The 20,154-nt window shown below is 38.2% G+C and overlaps 3 protein-coding genes across 4 annotated transcripts in view; 2 read left to right on the top strand and 1 right to left on the bottom strand.

The window, feature by feature from the left end:
• The window catches only part of LOC126600217 (uncharacterized), a 59,767-nt gene extending 42,530 nt beyond the window's left edge, over positions 1-17,237 (top strand). Inside the window, exon 2 of the mRNA XM_050266785.1 lies at positions 16,923-17,237. Within this exon, the coding sequence (XP_050122742.1) occupies positions 16,923-17,144 (222 nt within the window). The 3' untranslated portion in view covers positions 17,145-17,237. The remainder of the gene's footprint in view (positions 1-16,922) is intronic.
• LOC126600211 (uncharacterized) lies at positions 10,134-19,568 on the bottom strand. Its single transcript, XM_050266775.1, has 8 exons — positions 19,369-19,568; positions 17,982-19,155; positions 17,797-17,862; positions 11,959-12,103; positions 11,641-11,859; positions 10,944-11,163; positions 10,661-10,856; positions 10,134-10,470 (listed from the first exon to the last, which is right to left on the bottom strand). Exons 2-8 carry the CDS (start codon positions 19,136-19,138, stop codon positions 10,356-10,358), a joined length of 2,118 nt encoding a protein of 705 aa, XP_050122732.1. The 5' UTR covers positions 19,139-19,155; positions 19,369-19,568; the 3' UTR covers positions 10,134-10,355.
• LOC126600215 (uncharacterized) overlaps positions 14,915-20,154 on the top strand; it is a 46,806-nt gene continuing 41,566 nt past the window's right edge. Inside the window, exon 1 of one of the 2 annotated variants that reach the window (XM_050266781.1) lies at positions 14,915-15,155. The gene's annotated coding sequence lies outside the window, so the exon portion shown is untranslated. Of the gene's footprint in view, positions 15,336-20,154 lie in introns of both variants that reach the window. The other variant, XM_050266780.1, reaches the window with a different exon arrangement.

Raw genomic sequence — 20,154 nt, 5'->3', positions numbered from 1 at the left:
TAGGAGTAGCCGAAATTGAAGGAAAGATGAGAGAAAATCGGTTCCGGTGATTTGGACATGTGCAAAGAAGACCTACTGACGCTCCGGTTCGAAGATGTCACTACTGGACAGAGGTTCAGGGCCGAAGGGGTAGAGGAAGACCTAGGAAAACTTTGGAAGAGACTCTAAGAAAAGACTTAGAGTACTTGGATCTAACGGAGGACATGACACAAAACCGAGCGCAATGGCGTTCTAGGATTCATATAGCCGACCCCACTTAGTGGGAAAAGGCTTTGTTGTTGTTGTTGTGGTGGTGGAAATATTGATATGTAACTTTGTAGAAATATCGGTGGATGTATCAAATATCTATATCGATATCGATTGCTTTTGATGGAAATGAAGGAAATTTAAAATGAAATTTTAGGAATTGTTAAATATTGGTTTAGACGAAATACAAGAGTTTCTCCGTTATTTAAATATGAGTAAGAAATATCAACTATATCCGCTGATTTTAGCCTGAACTTTAGAGTTTCTCTTATATGAGGTGAAGTATAAACTTCACCCCCTATTTCCATATCTCTTCCCCATTTTTTAGATATTTATATGAAAATATCAACCGTAATGAAAACCCTCTATTAATAGCATGCACGTAACTTTCATGTGTGAGTCAAAAATTGCATTTCTTCCCTTTATTTTGTTCACAGCCTCTTTTCTCCCTCCCCCTCTGCAACTATTTTCCACCGTCAGCACAAAGGCATAAAGAAAAATCCTAAATTAGCAAAACTCAAAGCCATTTCTATATTTAAATCTCAACTGTAACCTTATCTTGCTGCCTAAAAATCCTTTCTTCAACTTTTCTAAAATTCAAGTCATTTATTTATTTCTATCAGCAAAAAGAAATATATATTTTGTGTTTTTGTGGATGCCCATTTCCATCAAATTGTACGCAGAGGGCCCAAAATTTATTCCTTGCGTCAAACGCCTTGATGAAAGACCTTAGCAAGAATTAAGTGCCAATTAAAAGAAAAAGAAAATTCCAGAAAAGGAGAATATCCGTTGGACTATCTTCAAACCAATGGTGGAAAATATCAAAGTTTAGTTTTGTATTTTCAACTATCCATCTATATGTATGAGGTTAGGCAGTTTTTCATACAATGGTAATTAAGGGGCCTATAATTCTCACCCCCCAACTTTATAGTTTGTTCAACTTTTGTATTTGACATTTTTTTTTTGCTAATAATTTTGAATTAGTTTTTATATCATCTATCTTTATTTTTACAGACATTTTGATGTAAAAACTTTAAAGTAAATGAGTGTGTGTATTTGTAGTGTACTAGAGGAGTTTTAGTGTTGGATCTGATTTTGATTAATTAATAATATTATTTTGACCGTTTGATTTTTTTATTATAATTAATTAATTAAATTGAATATGAGCCGTTGAATTAAAAAATGTAAATGGGCACGTCACACTAGATCAAAACCCAGGAAGCACGACAACCATAGAATGCCAATGGCACACCATTATGGACCGTAGAAAATGGGCTTTCCATGCGCTTGCCCGCAGGCAATTTGTCAACCTATTATATCTGTTGTGTGGGGCCCACTCCAGTTGGTCTTCACATGGCACATCTATTGAGTGGCCATCGACCCACTTGAAGGGGGCTGACCCAAATTCCCAACTCCAAACCCAAATTCTCGCCCCTCAAAACATCGATTTAGACCTGGCATTTTGGACCCGACTCGACCCGTTAATATTAGTATTTGAGTGGATGCTTAACGGGTTGGATCGTTAACGGGTGAACCCGTTAACAACCCGTTAAATAACGGGTCACTTTGGATCAACTCGTTAGACTCGTTAGCGTCCATTAGTTGAGGATGTTTTAGTAATTTCAGTCAAGTCTTAACAACAAAAAATAAACTCTATGAAAAAAAAAAATAATAATAATTATTAACAGGTGAAACAGGTGACCCATTAGCTTAACGGGTCAAGTTCGGATAAGCCATTAGCTTAACGGATCAGATTGAACCCAACCCAAACCCAATAAACCTGACCCGTTTACAGGTCTACATCGTTTGGGGAGGTTTTAGGCCAAATTTTTTATTTTTTTTGTTTCCCGCCCTCCCCTTGGACACACCCTTAGCGGTTAGGTTAAAAAATTTCATTCAGAATTATCCAATCAGAGCTAGGGGTGGGCACCGTGCGGTTCCACCCCGGAACTGAAAAATATCAACGATTCGGTTCGGTGTGGTTCCGCTTAAGTTTATTACTAGAACCGTACGGTTTGGTCTACACCGGTTCCGATTCGATTCTTGCTGGTTTACGATTCTAAATACTAAATTATTTGAACACCAAATCATCATGCATTCAAATACATCTTCTAAAACTGATTATATAAAGTTGCATACAACACATATCCTTTTTAATGCAAATGTCTTTGGTCAGTCGCACCAAGTCAACAAAAAGAGACAATTAAAAGAAATCGGCATTGGTCAGTCAACAAACAAAACAAATCACGAACTCATGCAGCATTAGTCTCTTGATATTGGCAGCAGCAGCAACAGCAGCAAGCAAAAAGAAATATTCAAATAGCATTAAAAAAAATATGCATTGGTCCCTTGATATTGGCAGCAACAACGAAAAAAAAAAAAAACAAAAATCCAAATGTCCTTGGCAATGACAGATTCTTTTTCAAATAGCAACTCCTGTACACAATCAAACAACATGTAATCAAATCAAACAACTTATTTCAGAGAGTAAGAAAATCAAACAACTTATTTCAGAGAGCATGTCACGCCCCGATCCCAACATACATCCAAGATCGACACATGACACCACCAAATACCTGTATGTCTAATTTACTTATGCCAGGTATAAAATGGGGATCCAAAACTGGAAATGCAGAACTTGCTGCTATCTGGCAGCTCTGTGACTCAACTTTGGACATGATTTTTATCAATCAAAACTCAACGGAAATGAGTGAAATCAGATGGATTTAATCATGGGCATGCCTAGTCTCCAAATACATAATATTGGACCAAAAAGAAATCACAAGGACCGGGAAATCAGGAGCTATAGTAAGCTAATTGTAATAGTTTTTTTTCCTGCAAAAAAAAAAAAAAATTCTGCAATTTTAGAACCCAAACTCATTTTATTGAAATTACAACTTCAGAACACTTCCAAACAATTCAGAAATCATGGTTCTAACTCTATCTATATTATACTCAACTATTAGCAAGAATTGACCTTTGAACCCAAACCCAAGGACATGATATTTGATCAACACATACAAAAAAAATTGAAAGTAACGAGAATTTCCATTACTGCTTTAGCCTTGTGATGTTCAAAACCTTGTACATGTACACATAACTAAAATCCAGTAAACAGCCAAAGTCTTATATATATTTTTCATCCAAATAATAGTACAAATTAAAGCATATGAATACAGATATATGCACACATGTCAATTCGTCAAAAGCATATATGAATATTTATCCTTTCCAATATATATGAGGAGTTATAATATCAAATGGGTTTCAAACAAGTCAAGTATATCATTACAAGAAAGAATATTAATTGGCTAGCCACCCATCATACTATAATTCCACAAAGACTGATTCATTTATAATGAAATCTAAGTATTTGGCAACAGAAGAGTCTTGAAAACTTACCCATGAAGATTGACATGAGTGGACACTGATCCAGAAAAAATCACAAGACTAGGTGTTTATAAGAATCGATAATCATGAGACCAATAGAACCAGTGATTAGAACAAATTTAGGCGTAATTCCTACCGAGAGCCAATGAGCTAAACAGACAAGGATATATAATTATATATATACTAGCAGTTGGAATATTCTATGCTAGAGAACAAAAGTGGTCAATCATCACCCCTCATGCATCATACGCAGTAACCACACATTATCAATACTTTCGTCTCCATCAAATGCTATGTATTAATCCTAAGTTCAATACAGCATTTGAATTGGCCTACAATCATTTTGATAATCTATGTAGGGGTAGTTGACAGACTACTCACTAACACATAAATTGATTCAGACAAGACATAAATAAATTGAGTGTACTAAATCAAAATGAATAAGAATTTCAATAGCTGATAATCCAACAAAATAATGGGTTCAATTAACGATCTCAACCAACGGATCACATATATGCGCTTATTTATGGCTTCTTATACAATAAGATAAATACTTTGCATGGTTACTCGAAACACCTTGTTTGATAATACTTCAAACATTTATAGGTTCATTGGCAGAAGTTCTAATAACTAAGCATTCATGCATTCATGCATCATGGTATTTCTCCTAATCATAATCGTTGGTTCGAGTTATTAGCCTAAGCTCTGATACCACTAAAAGTTGTCACGTCTAGATCCCAACATACATCCAGGATCAACACGTGATGCCACCAAATACCTGTATATCTAATTTACTTTGCCTTCAGGCTATGAACAAAGCACAACTCAAGTCCCAATTTCGTAGTAATTTTTCGTATGCTTTATGGCTATATCTAACTTCCTTGTTAGACTGCCTACGTACCCTAAATAACGATCAAGCCATTCGTAGTTCACCTTAAGAAATAAATCCATACCTATGCTGCTAACTCGCCTCAATAGAAGATTTCATAGTTATTCTAAAAACTCAGGTTGATTACACGTTATTTTATTTACGAAATCCTTTCTCAACGTTTCTCAATCTTGGTTCTAAACATCTTGGTTAGGCCTCAATGTCGTGTCTATAAGCTCTAATAAAAGGTCATGGCCACTACCTTGAAATAGGGCCACCGGTATACCCATGCGTACTAACTTTCTTAGGGGTCTTTACCTAGGAAGACAGAGTCTCTACTTAGTACATGGACCTAAATCTTATGCTTTCCGTCTATAACTATAAATCTTAGTGTACCAACATCATTTCCCAACTAGTAAGAAATTTAATTTCACATCATGTTGAATAAAAGCATTCATTCAAAATAAATCATTGTCAATTCATTATATAACATAATTTGGGTCACTAGTTGTCCAGCTCCATCTTCGTTTAATTAGAATATGCATTTTAGAATAAAGAAAAAAACTGACTCTCTGTAATTCAAGTGACTAATCCTCTTATCACACAGACTTGACAGATTCTTACATCCACTGAATCAATTTAGCCTTTCATAAAAGGTTATACAAAGTGCAGAGCTTAAAACACATCAAATTTATAAACAAAGCAATATATATTTATGTGTGATGAGGGTTCTGTTTGATTGAAGCATGTATGTCAATGCTATACACACACACACACACACACACACACACAATTATACCCAGAAGTTTCTTGGGAAATACTTACAATAATGGAAGGATCATCAACTGTTGTAAACAACCCCAATAAAAAGTGAGAAACCCAGAGCTAGTTTTCGTCTCACATCAGCCAAATAACAAGGAGAAAGCAAGGGAGATTAAGTGAGTAAAATTCTTGGAAATACTGGTCTCTATCGTTGAAGTGCTAGATATCTATTTCTATATTTTACACAAGTTAGTATTTTATAGAGATGAATACAACTCAAACCTGAAGCATGGGGGCGTTCCCGCTGATCTCAACATCCACAGCAACAATGTTGTGTTTGGCTCATATACTTATGAGTTAGCAACAATTTTGACAGTGTAACTTTCTGAGTGCTACAGGGAAATGGCAATAGCCACTTTGTGTTTGGCTTTCGGTTGTGGCATGGATGTCTTGTTTCAAGAGAAGACATGGTGACTACCACAAGCAAAGTTGGAAGCAAGACTTGACTTTGTGGTTGCTTGCACACAATTGTGCATGTTTTATTTTATATGCATTAAATGACAAATGGAGAAAAGTTGTACTTTATAGGCTAGGTATAGACTTTGATGCATGCTAGGTAGGCTAGGTGATAATTATGTCATGTAAACTTAAGACTTTTTGGTCTTGTTTGTTGGCATAGTTGTTAGTGTATGCCTATAACTAGATGCAATATTTGTGCATTTAGAAATGCATTGAGAGAGCATCCGAAGGAGAACACAAAGGAGAGAAAATATAGAGTGAGAGTGAGAAACTCTTGGGGAGAGTGAGGCTCTTAGTAAAATTCTATGAGGGTACAAGGGATTGGGGTTTGGGTTATGTTGATTTAACTCAAGTGTATCTTGTACTAGTTATTATCATAGTGAAGAGCAATATCTCTTGGAGGACGTAGGCAGATTTTTGCCAAACCTCTTAAATTTCTCAGTGTATTTATTTCTTATAATTTAAACTGTTCAACTGTGGGTCTGTAGTTTGGTGAAACAATTTAAATATCACTTCCGCACTGACGAACGGCCAAGGCACAACAACAAGAATCCCCCTTCCCCATCATCCTTCCTTTTTTTTTCTTCTTTCTTCTCCACCGACGTCTCCCATTTCTCGAGAGTTCTCCCATCTTCTCTTTTATTTCTTTATATTTATTTATTTTATTTATTTTTATTCCATCACTAATATTTTATAACTAGCGCTATTATCTTTTCCACCACCTTAAATAAAATGATTTATACGTGTTTCGTAAAATCTTTCTTCTAGTTCTAATTTTCGCTACGTTTATGATCAGTCGTTCATATTAATGAGTGTTGTTAGAATATACTAATTAATATATCATACGTGTCCTGACCAGTAAGTCAATGAAAGTCGACGCATACCTCTAAGGGCATTTTGATCGTTTCACATTTTTTTTTATAAATAAAATAAAATTATGGACGGGTTGTAACTTAGCAAGAAAAATACATACATCATACAACAAGCTTACAATTCAAATTAGTAAGGAAGATGCTAAAAAACTAAAGATACATACATATCATCAGTAGTAAAAGGTGATAAGTTAGGACTGAATATTTTCTAAATCCCTAATGTTAGATGTGCCACCATTCCTTTTTTCTAGAACATATAAAAATCAAGAACTCATTAGAAAATAAGAAAGTAAGCATGCAACAAAACAAGAGAAAAAACAAAAACAAAGAAATGAAAAATAAATACTCATACATGTTTCAAGTGCTTCATAAAACTCCATATCTTCCAAGATTGTCTCGTCGTCTAAAATTGAGATGTTATCTAACATCAACCAATTTTGAGTATAAATTAACCTCTACAATTAAAGGAGTCAATGAAAAACGATATGAGTTCATAATCCTCCCTCCCGTGCTAAAGGCAGATTTTGAAGCTACTGTTGAGACCAGAATTGCAAGAACTTCCTTTGCAATTAGTGCTAACACTGGGTATTTAACACCATTCAATTTCCACCAATTTAAAATATCAAAATCTTGACCCACTTCCACTTTTTCATTGAGATCTAACAAGTACCTATCAAACTCATGCTCCGAGAGCACGACTTTACTTGCTTCAACTTTTTTTATCCAACTTTCGTCCATTTCCGCTCGTTTTTCCTCCTTCCATGTTGTTTTGGATCAGCACCACCAATAGTAGTTGTAGTACTAGTAGTATAGAACAACTATTAGCACTAGAACCACTTGGTTGGAAGAAGGAACATATTCATCATATAGTTTGAAGATTAGGTTTTTTACCTCATCCGGGGGAAAGTGGCCGGGCCTCTCATACTCTTAGCTATGGCTTCATCAATACTACACCAGCGACGCTTCAAAATATGTGGCACATAGCCCAGTTTATATCTTGGATCAATTACAAGTCCCACAAATAGAAAAGGATTCACTTTAACAAGATCACCCCATTACTAATCAAATTTTACCTTTATGCTTAGTGTCATTTCATGCAATATCAAGCTTGTGTGTGTTTAAGTTAATAACTTATCTTCTTCGACGAACAAATCAACTATTTCTTAGCCAATTGCAAGCAAATCAGAAAAAGTACTATGACAAGCCGAATGTAAAGTAACACTCATCTGCAATGTCATTTGATAGAACACTTTCAAAAAATTGACAAAGATAGCGGCATTGCTCCAATCTTCCATATTTGGTGGCCCATACATGTTTTTACCATTGGAAGGTCCACCCACCCGTTCTTCTTCTCCAGTCAAATCTTCACAAAACCATGACAAGTATACAATCTTATCATCTCTCATTCTCACAAAAGCTTTTTCAAATTTCAAAGCGTTCGTTAACATCAAATAGGTGGAATTCCACCTAGTTGGCACATCTAAAAAAACAGGACCCTTGCATTCAATTTTCCCCTTCTTAACACAACTCCTAAAAGTTTCCACCCTAATCAGAGCTTTAAACTCTAAAAACTCACGAAAATGGTCTCGGGATGAGTGAGACAAGAGAGAAGAATGACAGGTTTGAGATTGTAGTGCTTTTAAAAAAAAACAGCTATTAAAAAAATCTAGAACATCAAATGTGTTTGGTAAAATAAAAAAAAAGTGTTTTTTTTAAATGCTGTTAACGACAATAGAAAAGCTACTAGGGCTGGGTTCGGTTCAAAACGGTTCGGTTTTTCAACTTTTTTCGGTTCGTTTTTTTTTGGGTTCAGTTTTTTTTTTTTTTCTTCTTCTTCTTCAATAGCAAAAAAAAAAAAAAAAAAAAATCCCTTCGAATTCAGTTCGTTCAAATATAATTGATCAATTAGCACTAGCCAACCTGCTTGAGGGAACCATTCACGTGATTCATCATGCATATATCGAAATTGCCATTTCATTCATCTCAACTAATTCTTTCAAACATTTCAATTTTGCATGCAATTACCTACAAATACAAAACCAAAGCTATATAGAATTCCTTTTTGTCCAACCCCTATCTTATTTCAACAAAACCATCACAAAATTCATTCAGAAACTTACAAAGATACAAATCTCAGAGAAATTTACAAAATTCATTCACATAATCACACAGATCTTGGGTTCAAATTTCAAACAAAATATCTCTTACCCATCTGAAAGTTGGACTCAGAAGAGTTGTTGTGACTGCCGGCAAGTATGGATTCTTGGCTGGCCCGGAAGAGGAGAGAGAGAGATCAAAAGACACAACAGAGGATTTGGGGGGGAGAGAGAAAGACATGATTTGTCGTGGAAGAGGGAGAGAGTAAAGATCCAGCTGGGGAGAAAAAAAAAGAAAAAAGAAGAGGGAAGAGGGAGTGAATAATGAAGATGGAGGACGGAGAAAGGAAAAAGAAACAACAGGGACAGAAGTGGTGCGGCTGAGGTGAAAGAAATAACGAAGTGAGAGGACATATGTTAAGGTTTAGTTGTTAAAAGGTTTTTTCTAATAATATATGGGCTTAAAAGTTTGGGAACATTTGGCTTTGAAATTAGGTTTTGAAGATAGTACCTAAAACAGATTAAATAATAAAATAAAATAAATAAATATTAATTTAATATAATTATTCGGTTTGGTTCGATTTTTGAAACCATTGAAACCGAAACAGAACCAAAAGAATTCGGTTCGGTTTTGTTTTTTCGTTCAGTTCGATTTTTCAACTTCCGTTTTTTCGGTTTTTTGAACCCACCCCTAAAAGCTACCATGCATATAAAATCAGTGCTCATTTAATGAAATTTTCAAAAAGCAAATATACCCCCACATGTTATACAAAATTACAATCATTGCCCCTACATTATACTTTTTGACAATTATTACATCACATTAAATACCATATCATTTTTAATCATTTAACTATTCACAACAATTTATATAAAGGTTTACCAAACACTTAAGACATTTTTTTTTTGTTAAAAGCACTTTTACAAAAAAAAAAATTACCAAACACTCAACAACTTTATTTTAAAACTGTTTATTCTCATAGCATAACAAAAACAATTTTTTTTTTAAAAACACAGCAATACCAAATTAGCCTGAAGACACAATCGTATTGAGAAACGAAAAGACAAGGGGCAATAGAACTTTTACATTCAGGTGTGAATACTAACAGATTTCACCACAAGGGCATAAATTCAATTTTTTTTTACAAGGGCTATGTACTACTCAATCACCACAACCATTTATTCATATATGACTTTCTTTTTCACTTCGACAATTGATGTTAATAATCCACGTGTTATAACATGGGCGAATAATGGAAGATCGCTTTTCTTCTTCAAGTGCACAGATAACACCACAGCAGGAAAATTACCAAGGAGCTTGGAACATGAAGGGAATTGCAAACTATCCGGCCAAAGTACAAAACTATGCGTGCAAGGGTATAGCCTAAGAACAATTACTTATATCCCGAAATGAATTGCAAACTCTCAAGTCACGAGGACATATTTGTCGATTAAAACAAGTTTCGTTAGACATTACCATCGAGCATGGTTTCTCAAAATCAAGATGATCATTAGCCAAGCAACCATTTCGCTCAGCAATCGGTGTACAACACTTTTCTCTGTATTTACACAGTAGAGGAAACTACAAGGTGCAAAAACTTACTAGTCCTCATCAGAAGACACCTTTTGCCTCTTCCACTTGTAGGCAGCTTCCAATATCTTGAGATTTGTCGTCTGAGCTTCCTCCGGGAACATGTAATCAATATATTCCTCGTACCTGCCAAAGTCTCAACAAAGATCGGTTATCATATGGAAAGCTAAATGAACTCACCAAATGGAACCAACACAAGAAGATCAAAGCTATGCTCCATTTTTCAGTATAAAAGATTCTCTACACCGAGATGAATAAATGAGAAACGAATATAAAAAGTTAGGAACGTAAAAAGACACGAGAGTTGATCACATACCCAGCAGGGCCGTCTTCGGTCATTATTGGCCTCCTCTTCTTCAGTTTCTTTGGAAGCTTAGATTGGACTAAGCTAACATCACCCAAATCTCCAAAGCTCGCCTCCATGTTCAACCACTCTTCGAGCAACATACCTCTTTCTTCCTTCAACTCAGGTGCTGAAGTTCTAAAGTAGTTAACAGCTTTCTCAAAAACACCTGATGTACAGAGAAAAAAAAAAAAAAACAAGGGTGAGATATTTAGCCAACTCTCAATTACTATTCTATCCATTAACAACTGCTTACTTCGAGCACGGAGAAGACATTGTTTCTTCTGTTCAAGAAGATAATCCTGGGCTTGGTCTTTGGCCATATCTGAATCCACACCATCTTCCACTATAGCAGACGCCTCAAATTTCGCATAACTGATCCACACCTTTAGGTGTTTTGTTCGGTCTAGGAGTCTCTCGTAAAGTTCTCTAGTTCTCTCAAATTCACCCTCTGATATTTCAAAGTCAATGTATGCCTGTTGTCAATTATCAATCAAATTAGTAACAAATATTATGTTGTCATCTGAATCTGTACTGCATATACTAGTAACATCAACCTTAGCCAACGAATTAATATTTTTCAAAGATTTTCTAGAACAGAGTCACAGTTGCTATGTTGAGAAGCTAGGAACATGTTCTCTGCATCAAAAACTAAGCTTTAGAGACAAATCAATCAGTAGATAGGTTATAAAGGAAAAAAAACTTCGATACACTGAGAATAATAGGTGTTTTGCAAGGTGTTGCTTCTGTTATTTCTTCCGATTCAAGTTTTACGAGTCAAGAACTATAACTAGGCACTGGTGCAACTAACATCTATGACATATTATGTTATATGAAATGAAACATCTTAGAAGAACATAAAAGTGCAGGAAAGATTAATATATTCCACAAGAAACTATCAAAATTCAAACAACAAAAGGTGTATTAGAAAGAAGGATGTCCCCATGTCTTACCTTCCACAACAACTCAGGCATGTCAAGTGATGGTTGGGCAATTGCAAGTTCAAAAAGCGACCTGGTTCGTTCTGTCTCGCATAAAGATTGCTCTAACTCTGCATACTTCGTCCATGCATAACAATTTTCTGGGGACCACTCCAGATACTTTTCGTACAACTTCCGACATCGATCCATATTCCCAAGGTTCAGCTCGATCTCAATATACTTCTTAAATATCTGTTTTTAGGAAGCATATTATAAATATTAACTATACATTTTGACTTGTTGAATGGGCATTGTTAAAATGAGTATATGTATTTGCTAAATATACCTTACCTTATCTTTAGGTGCCTTGCCTATTGCATTGCCAAGGATCATTCGTGCACCCTTGAGATTCAGCTGCCGTATTTCAAACTGGGCAGCAAGGAGCCATATTTTTGCAAACGAAAACTTCTGGTGAGGAATCAGATTAAGGAACTCCCTGGAAAAATTTCTAGTATAGTGAGAAATCTGTTCAAAGTATTTAGGACGTGTCCACGTGCTAACTATGTCAAAGGTAACAAATGTAAACTTATAAAGTGAACCTGTGTTTTAATTTGCATGAATATTTTCACCAAATAACGGCAATATGCATTGCAAAAACTCCAACAACAACAACAACAACAACAAAGCCTTTTCCCACTAAGTGGGGTCGGCTATATGAATCCTAGAACGCCATTGCGCTCGGTTTTGTGTCATGTCCTCCGTTAGATCCAAGTACTCTAAGTCTTTTCTTAGAGTCTCTTCCAAAGTTTTCCTAGGTCTTCCTCTACCCCTTCGGCCCTGAACCTCTGTCCCGTAGTCATATCTTCGAACCGGAGCGTCAGTCGGCCTTCTTTGCACATGTCCCAATCACCGGAGCCGATTTTCTCTCATCTTTCCTACAATTTCGGCTACTCCTACTTTACCTCGGATATCCTCATTCCCAATCTTATCCTTTCTCGTGTGCCCACACATCCCACGAAGCATCCTCATCTCCGCTACACCCATTTTGTGTACGTGTTGATGCTTCACCACCCAACATTCTGTGCCATACAACATCGCTGGCCTTATTGCCGTCCTATAAAATTTTCCCTTAAGCTTCAGTGGCCTACGACGGTCACACAACACGCCGGATGCACTCTTTCCATCCAGCTCGTATTCTATGGTTGAAATCTCTATCTAATTCTGCGTTCTCTTGCAAGATAGATCCTAGGTAGCGAAAATGGTCGCTTTTTGTGATCTTCGCTAGATTGCTCCGGTCATTAGTGTGGATAAGTATATAAATGGATAGAGATAGGAAAGCAAACACAAGATGTACGTGGTTCACCCAGATTGGCTATGTCCACGGAATAGAAGAGTTCTCATTAATTGTGAAGGGTTTACACAAGTACATAGGTTCAAGCTCTCCTTTAGTGAGTACAAGTGAATGATTTAGTACAAATGACATTAGGAAAAAAAATATTGTGGGAGAATGATCTCGTAATCACAAAACTTCTAAGTATCGGAGTGTGGTGTCGTCTTGACTTGCCTTATCTGTCTCATAGGTAGATGTGGCATCTTCTCTGGAAGTACTCTTCCTCCATCCAGGGGTGGTATCTTTAACTGGTGGAGATGCACAAGGTAATGTATCAATTTCACTTGAACCTTACTTGTAGTTTCAGGCTTGGTCAAGCGCGATACAAACCATGTAGTAGGAGTCCCCCAAGTCGCCGAGCTAGGGGGTCTGCTGAAAGAGGTGACAGACAAGATAAGCAATCAGAGCTCCGACTGATTGTTCACCTTCTCCCCATCTTGCAGCAGCATGAAGGATAAAGAGAAGAAAAATGAGAAGAGATGATATGAGATACTTTTGCTTTTGAAGAAGTAACTTTCCACAGGCTTATTCTTGAACTGAGCTGGAGGGTTTTCTGGTTTCCTCCAGAGTATAAGGCCGACTGAAGAATTTGAGGGTCAAAACAAGTCCATCAAATCTAGAGTACGTTCCACCCTGCTGATATGGGATACTTTTGCTTTTGACAGAGTAATGGATGTATCGGCACGTGTGCTGTTACGCTTGTCTCCACATGCTTCCTTGTATCCTTCGCACTTGCCCTATCTGTTCCTCAAGCAGATGCGGAATCTTCCCTGGAAACATAAGATGTTGAAGATGAGTACTCGAGAGCAATGCCAGGTAAGTAATCAGGTAAGGGGTTCCAGGCAGTCAGTTCCTGGCTGGAAGCTTGATTCCAAGTGCTGACTGATTGCTCTCTTTCTCCTTGTCTTGCAGGTAAAAACAAGGCCAAAAGAAAAGACAGGGAAAAAGCATGATATGGGATACTCTTGCTTTTAACCCTGATGATATGAGATATTCTTGCTCTAGTATAGCTTGTTTGCAGAGGTATTATCGGGGGGAAAGAAAGATGAATATTTCGAAAGGCTTCATTGGGAGTGCCCTCTCAGATATGATGAAGGGTTGAGCATTTTTGCAGGTCTGCCTATCCGTTAGGGATGGAAGTCGACATATATAGGAGTCTCCCTAACAACAAGTAGTAATGCTATTCCTTTACCCTGCTTGGTCATAGCACGGTAGTGGGAGCTGCCAGTTTCACATGTTTTAACTCTGTCAGAGCACTTTGAAAAAGTGGTCTGTGGTATCTGGCTCTCGAGATTCGGAGAACGATGCCTCTTCGATTTTTGAGAAAGCAATCATACTGGGGGTTTGACTCTCGAGATTCGGAGAGCAGTGTCTCTTCGATTTTTGAGGAAGTAATCATGTTGGGAGTCTGGCTCTCGAGATTCGGAGGGCGGTGCCTCTTCGATTTTTGAGGAAGTAATCATGTTGGGAGTCTGGCTCTCGAGATTCGGAGGGCGGTGCCTCTTCGATTTTGGAGCAAGCAATCTTGTTGGGAGTGTTGTCTCGAATGTGAGTAAAGGTTGGGCATGTTTGCTAGTCTACCTTGCCACGAAGCACAAAGGTTGACACACAGGGACTTTCCAATTATCCAGCAATGGTACTGTTCCTTTACCCTCTCTTCGATTTTGAGAAAGTAGTCATGTTGGGATCTCGAGATTCGGAGGACGGTGCCTCTTCGATTTTGGAGCAAGCAATCTTGTTGGGAGTGTTTTCTCGAATGTGAGTAAAGGTTGGGCATGTTTGCTAGTCTACCTTGCCACGAAGCACAGAGGTTGACACACAGGGACTTTCCAATTATCCAGCAGTGGTACTGTTCCTTTACCCTTATGGGTAATAATATGGTAGCTAGACCTTCAAAATTTATGCGTCTAAACTTTGTTAGTGCTGTTTCTTTGCTATTCTTTTACCTTTCTTGGTCAGAGCGATGTAGTGGGAGCTGCAAGCTTCACGTGCTCAACTTTGGCAGAGAACTTTGGCAAAGTTATCTGTGGTACCCATGAGCTATTGTTGCGTGTGGAAAGTGGGTGATTGAACAGTAAGATTCATGTGCTTTCTACTTCACCAGAAGTCTTCGACAGAATGCTCATAATTTCTGCAAAGCTGAGTGTGCGTGTGACAGGTGCTAACAAGGCTAGAAAAGTAGGTGCCTCTTCGGTTTCTGAGATCGGCCCTCGTGGTCTCTGAGCAGCCCAGCTTTTGAGAAAGCGAGCGCCTCTTCGATTGATTCGGAGAACGATGCCTCATCGATTTTTGAGAAAGCAATCATGCTGGGGGTCTGGCTCTCGAGATTCGGGGAGCAGTGTCTCTTCGATTTTTGAGAAAGTAATCATGTTGGGAGTCTGGCTCTCGAGATTCGGAGGGCGGTGCCTCTTCGATTTTGGAGCAAGCAATCTTGTTGGGAGTGTTTTCTCGAATGTGAGTAAAGGTTGGGCATGTTTGCTAGTCTACCTTGCCACGAAGCACAGAGGTTGACACACAGGGACTTTCCAATTATCCAGCAATGGTACTGTTCCTTTACCCTCTCTTCGATTTTTAAGAAAGTAGTCATGTTGGGAGTCTGGCTCTCGAGATTCGGAGGACGGTGCCTCTTCGATTTTGGAGCAAGCAATCTTATTGGGAGTGTTTTCTCGAATGTGAGTAAAGGTTGGGCATGTTTGCTAGTCTACCTTGCCACGAAGCACAGAGGTTGACACACAGGGACTTTCCAATTATCCAGCAGTGGTACTGTTCCTTTACCCTTATGGGTAATAATATGGTAGCTAGACCTTCAAAATTTATGGGTCTAAACTTTGTTAGTGTTGTCTCTTTGCTATTCTTTTACCCTTCTTGGTCAGAGCGATGTAGTGGGAGCTGCAAGCTTCACGTGCTCAACTTTGGCAGAGAACTTTGGCAAAGTTATTTGTGGTACCCATGAGCTATTGTTGCGTGTGGGAAGTGGGTGATTGAACAGTAAGATTCATGTGTTTTCTACCTCCCCAGAAGTCTTTGACAAAATGCCCATAATTTCCGCAAATCTGAGTGTGCGTGTGACAGGTGCTGACAAGGCTGGAAAAGTAGGTGCCTCTTCGATTTCTGAGATCGGCCCTCGTGGTCTCTGGGGAGCCCAGCTTTTGAGAAAGCGAGCGCCTCTTCGATTTCTGAGATCGGCCTTCGTGGTCTTTGAGCAGCCCAACTTTTGAGAAAACACACGCCTCTTCGATTTCTGAGATCAACCCTCGTGATCTCTAAGCAGCCCAGCTTTTGAGAAAGCAAACGCCTCTTCGATTTCTGAGCAGGCGCCTCTTCGATTTCTGAAGCTCCGTCGAGTGCAGATTTTTATAAGGGCTGGCATTAAGTTCCAAAGCACACTTGAATCTCCACCAATAGAAGCTTCATTCTTGCACTTCTAAGATCTTGATTTGTCCGACCTCTTCTCTCTTCAACACCTTTGAAAATGTCTGGCCCCTCCGACCGTCGTTTTGACTTGAACCTTGTTGTAGAGGCAGCCCCGCCTTCTCCAGACAACATATGGCGCCCATCCTTCGTCTCCCCTACTGGTCCTCTTACCGTTGGGGATTCCGTGATGAAGAATGATATGACCGCTGCGGTGGTGGCCAGAAACCTTCTCACTCCCAAAGATAACAGACTACTTTCCAAACGGTCTGATGAGTTAGCTGTTAAGGATTCGCTGGCTCTCAGTGTTCAGTGTGCAGGTTCTGTGTCTAATATGGCCCAACGCCTATTTGCTCGAACCCGCCAAGTTGAATCATTGGCGGCTGAAGTGATGAGTCTCAAACAGGAGATTAGAGGGCTCAAGCATGAGAATAAACAGTTGCACCGGCTCGCACATGACTATGCTACAAACATGAAGAGGAAGCTTGACCAGATGAAGGAAACTGATGGTCAGGTTTTACTTGATCATCAGAGATTTGTGGGTTTGTTCCAAAGGCATTTATTGCCTTCGCCTTCTGGGGCTGTACCGCGTAATGAAGCTCCAAATGATCAACCTCTGATGCCTCCTCCTTCTAGGGTTCTGTCCAGTACTGAGGCTCCAAATGATCCCCCTCCGGTGCCTTCTCTTTCTGAGGCTCTACCGACTGCTGAGACTTCTCCTAAGCAACCTTTGTGAAGGCTCCCTCTTGTGTGTTTATTTTGACTCATGTATATGTACATATTTGTAGCTTATCGGGGATATCAATAAATAAGCTTTCCTTCATTTCAACGTATTGTGTTAAATACACCAAAGCCTTCTTCGCTAAGTTCTTTGAATTTTCTTTTGTTGAAGCTTGTATGTTGAAGCTTTATGAGTGGAGCATGTAGGTTGGGATAGCATTGCAAAAACTCCAAATTGTAAAAATCAAATTAGTTGTGCAACAAAAAATGTCTAAAAAAACTAACTACAACAAATCATGACTTACTATGAAAAAACTGAAAGCTCATCAGTCCACTGTCATGATAAACTAAAATGGTACATATAATATAAGAACACCAAAAATACAACTTCATACCCAAATTGCTCAAATAAAACAACGGTTTGCTACAGGTAATAGTTTCAAGCATATCCTCATATACATTCAGTTATAAAAAAATAAAAAAAATTAGTCCCAGTGCACTATAGCAATTCATGTACCGAGAAAGCTAAACAAGATTTATTTTCAATTTTATACATAAGTAGTCACGTATCATTATTGACTTGAATAGTAGTTAAGGTAAAATATGGCAAGAACAAAACAATCTTCAGGTACATCAACAAAAGCATAGGTTAACAAAATGAGGCATACTTATACACATCTCGTGTACGTTCCGTGTCTGAAGCATCAAGCTCCTCGTAGAGTGCATAGTTAATCCTAACATTGCAAAAGAAACAAACAATCAGCAACAATTATTCAAACAAATGAAACTACATCAAAGTCAAAGCATAAGCACAGTCGCTAATTAACCAAGGCTTAGTATGTGTACCACATACCATAAATAAATGTATCGTTGCCAATATCGCTTCTCCGGAGCCGGAGGAACATTAGCAATTGCTCGCTCATAAACTTCTCTAATTCTATCCTTATTCCCTGCACTCTCTTCTAGCCTTATATAATCAAACCACGCATCATAATTAAGAGGGTTCTTCCTAACCTCATCCTCATACTGAAACCTCCTCTTTCCCACAATTGCATCCTCAATGCCTTGTCTATCTCCATACTGCTTCTCGAAACCCACAAACTTCTTATACAAGTCATCGGCCCTTCCCTTGGGTATATGATCAAGTGCAAACTTATAAATACACCTTGCTCGATCAGTTTCTTTGCACCGCTCTTCGAATTCAGCGAAAGCCACAAATAACTGCTCAGCCTCCTCGTCATCGGCTAGGATCTCCACCGCTCTCTCATACACATTTCTTGCCCTCGCAACCTCACCATTCTTCATCTCAAATTTGGCAAACCGAATCCAAGCACCAACTTTTGGATGACATTGCACAAACCGCTCAAAAATTGCTCTAGCACGCTCCACTTCATTATAGCGAAGCTCAAACTTGATGAAGGAGAGCCAACCTTGCTGGTCCGGCATCCAATTCATCCACCTCTCGTATATCTGTCGAGCACCGGCCACATTCCCTATAATCTCTTCCATGTGAATGTACTTGTACCAGAGCTGGTCAACTCTGGGCAAGAGTGTGACAGCACGGTCCCACACGTTTCTTGCATGGTTAATGAACTTGTTCTTCATCTCCACCTCAGCATACTTAAGCCACAGGGTGTGGTTCCGATAATCGACCTCAAGAGCACGCTCCCAAACAGAGCGAGCACGCTTGAAGTCCTTCTGGGACTCCTCCCATTGCGCATACTTGATCCATACACTGACATTCCACCTCACACGCCGGATTAGGTCCTCGAATTCCTTGCGCTTACGGAGGCGGTAATCAGCAAGCTCAGTGGGATCAGTGATCTTCTGTTTGGGAGGTCGGATTTCAGCCTCCTGACGCTCACGTGCCTCCCGAAGAATTTGCTCTGCAGTGATCTGGACAGGGGCTGGGGTTTTGTTCTTAACCCTAGTGGGTCGTGGGAGCTTGACCTCGGTGTCCTTTCGGGTTAGGAACCCTAGGGATGGGTCTGCGTCCTTGTAGGAGCCCATGGCTAGGTTTCTCTCGCCTGGAAAAAGGTAAAACGCAGTCAAAATCTAGCAATTCTCAATGCTTTTCAAATTTTGAACTCCAGCAAGTGATTCCAAATCTTAAAAACAAAACGTGAACTTTGTTAATTTCAATTGGAAAAGTAATTTCAAAGTTTTAACAAGGAATTACTGAAACTTCAAATTTAGAACAAACTGGAATCAGAGAATTTTATCACGGATTTAAGTTTTACCTGGATTTCGGAGAAGAAATCTCGCGTCTTCAGAGCGCGGGGTCGCCGGAGAGACGAGAGGGAATAGCCGTTAGGGTTTTGAAATTAGAGGAATTGGGAATTTAGGGTTTGGGAAATAGAGGGAATGGAATGCTCGTAGAGGGCCTCGCGGAGAAGCTGAAGGGGATTGGAGGAGATGCGCGCATAAAATTTCGCTATTAGCGTCACGGTTTGGTTTTTTATTAAATGTCATTTTTTTGGAAAAATTAGTATCTTTGTCCCTAGTTTTTACTGTTTATTGACTAACACCTTATTAGTTCTTAAATTTTGATTCAAGTCCCTATCATTAATATGATAATGAATTTACATGTTTATTATATAATTTTTTTAATATAAAAATTAGTAATTAATTTAGGGTTTAATACTCACACCTCTATTAAACTTCTAATTAATTTTCAATTCAAACATTTCCAAAATAATAAAAAATTAAATTAAATTAAGTTTGTACCTATTAGTTTTTTTTTATATATAAAAAGATTCTCAATTTTTTAATCTTAAATGTACCCATTCATATAATTTTTCAATTTTTTTAATCTTAAATGTACCCATTCTCAAATATATCAATTTGTTATATGTAAAATGTACCCTTTTTTAATATAAAATCCATTCAAATTTTTTAATTCATGTTTAAATTTATATGGGTACATTCTTTTTCGTTGATTTGAGAATGTATCCATGTTTTGGTACAATAACTTTTTTTGTTAATTTTGGTTAATGTACCCATACATATATGTGTATATATATACA

This window comes from Malus sylvestris, chromosome 14 (assembly GCF_916048215.2).
Source record: "Malus sylvestris chromosome 14, drMalSylv7.2, whole genome shotgun sequence".
NCBI lineage: Eukaryota > Viridiplantae > Streptophyta > Magnoliopsida > Rosales > Rosaceae > Malus > Malus sylvestris.
This window is presented reverse-complemented; position numbering and strand designations above follow the sequence as displayed.

Coding starts and splice junctions, on each gene's coding strand:
- LOC126600211 (XM_050266775.1), bottom strand. CDS start 19,138: ATGGGCTCCTACAAGGACGCAGACCCATCCCTAGGGTTCCTAACCCGA. Junction 11,860..11,958: donor GCAAGGCACCTAAAGATAAG/GTAAGGTATATT, acceptor TCCTAAAAACAG/ATATTTAAGAAGTATATTGA. Junction 10,857..10,943: donor ATGTCTTCTCCGTGCTCGAA/GTAAGCAGTTGT, acceptor TCTGTACATCAG/GTGTTTTTGAGAAAGCTGTT.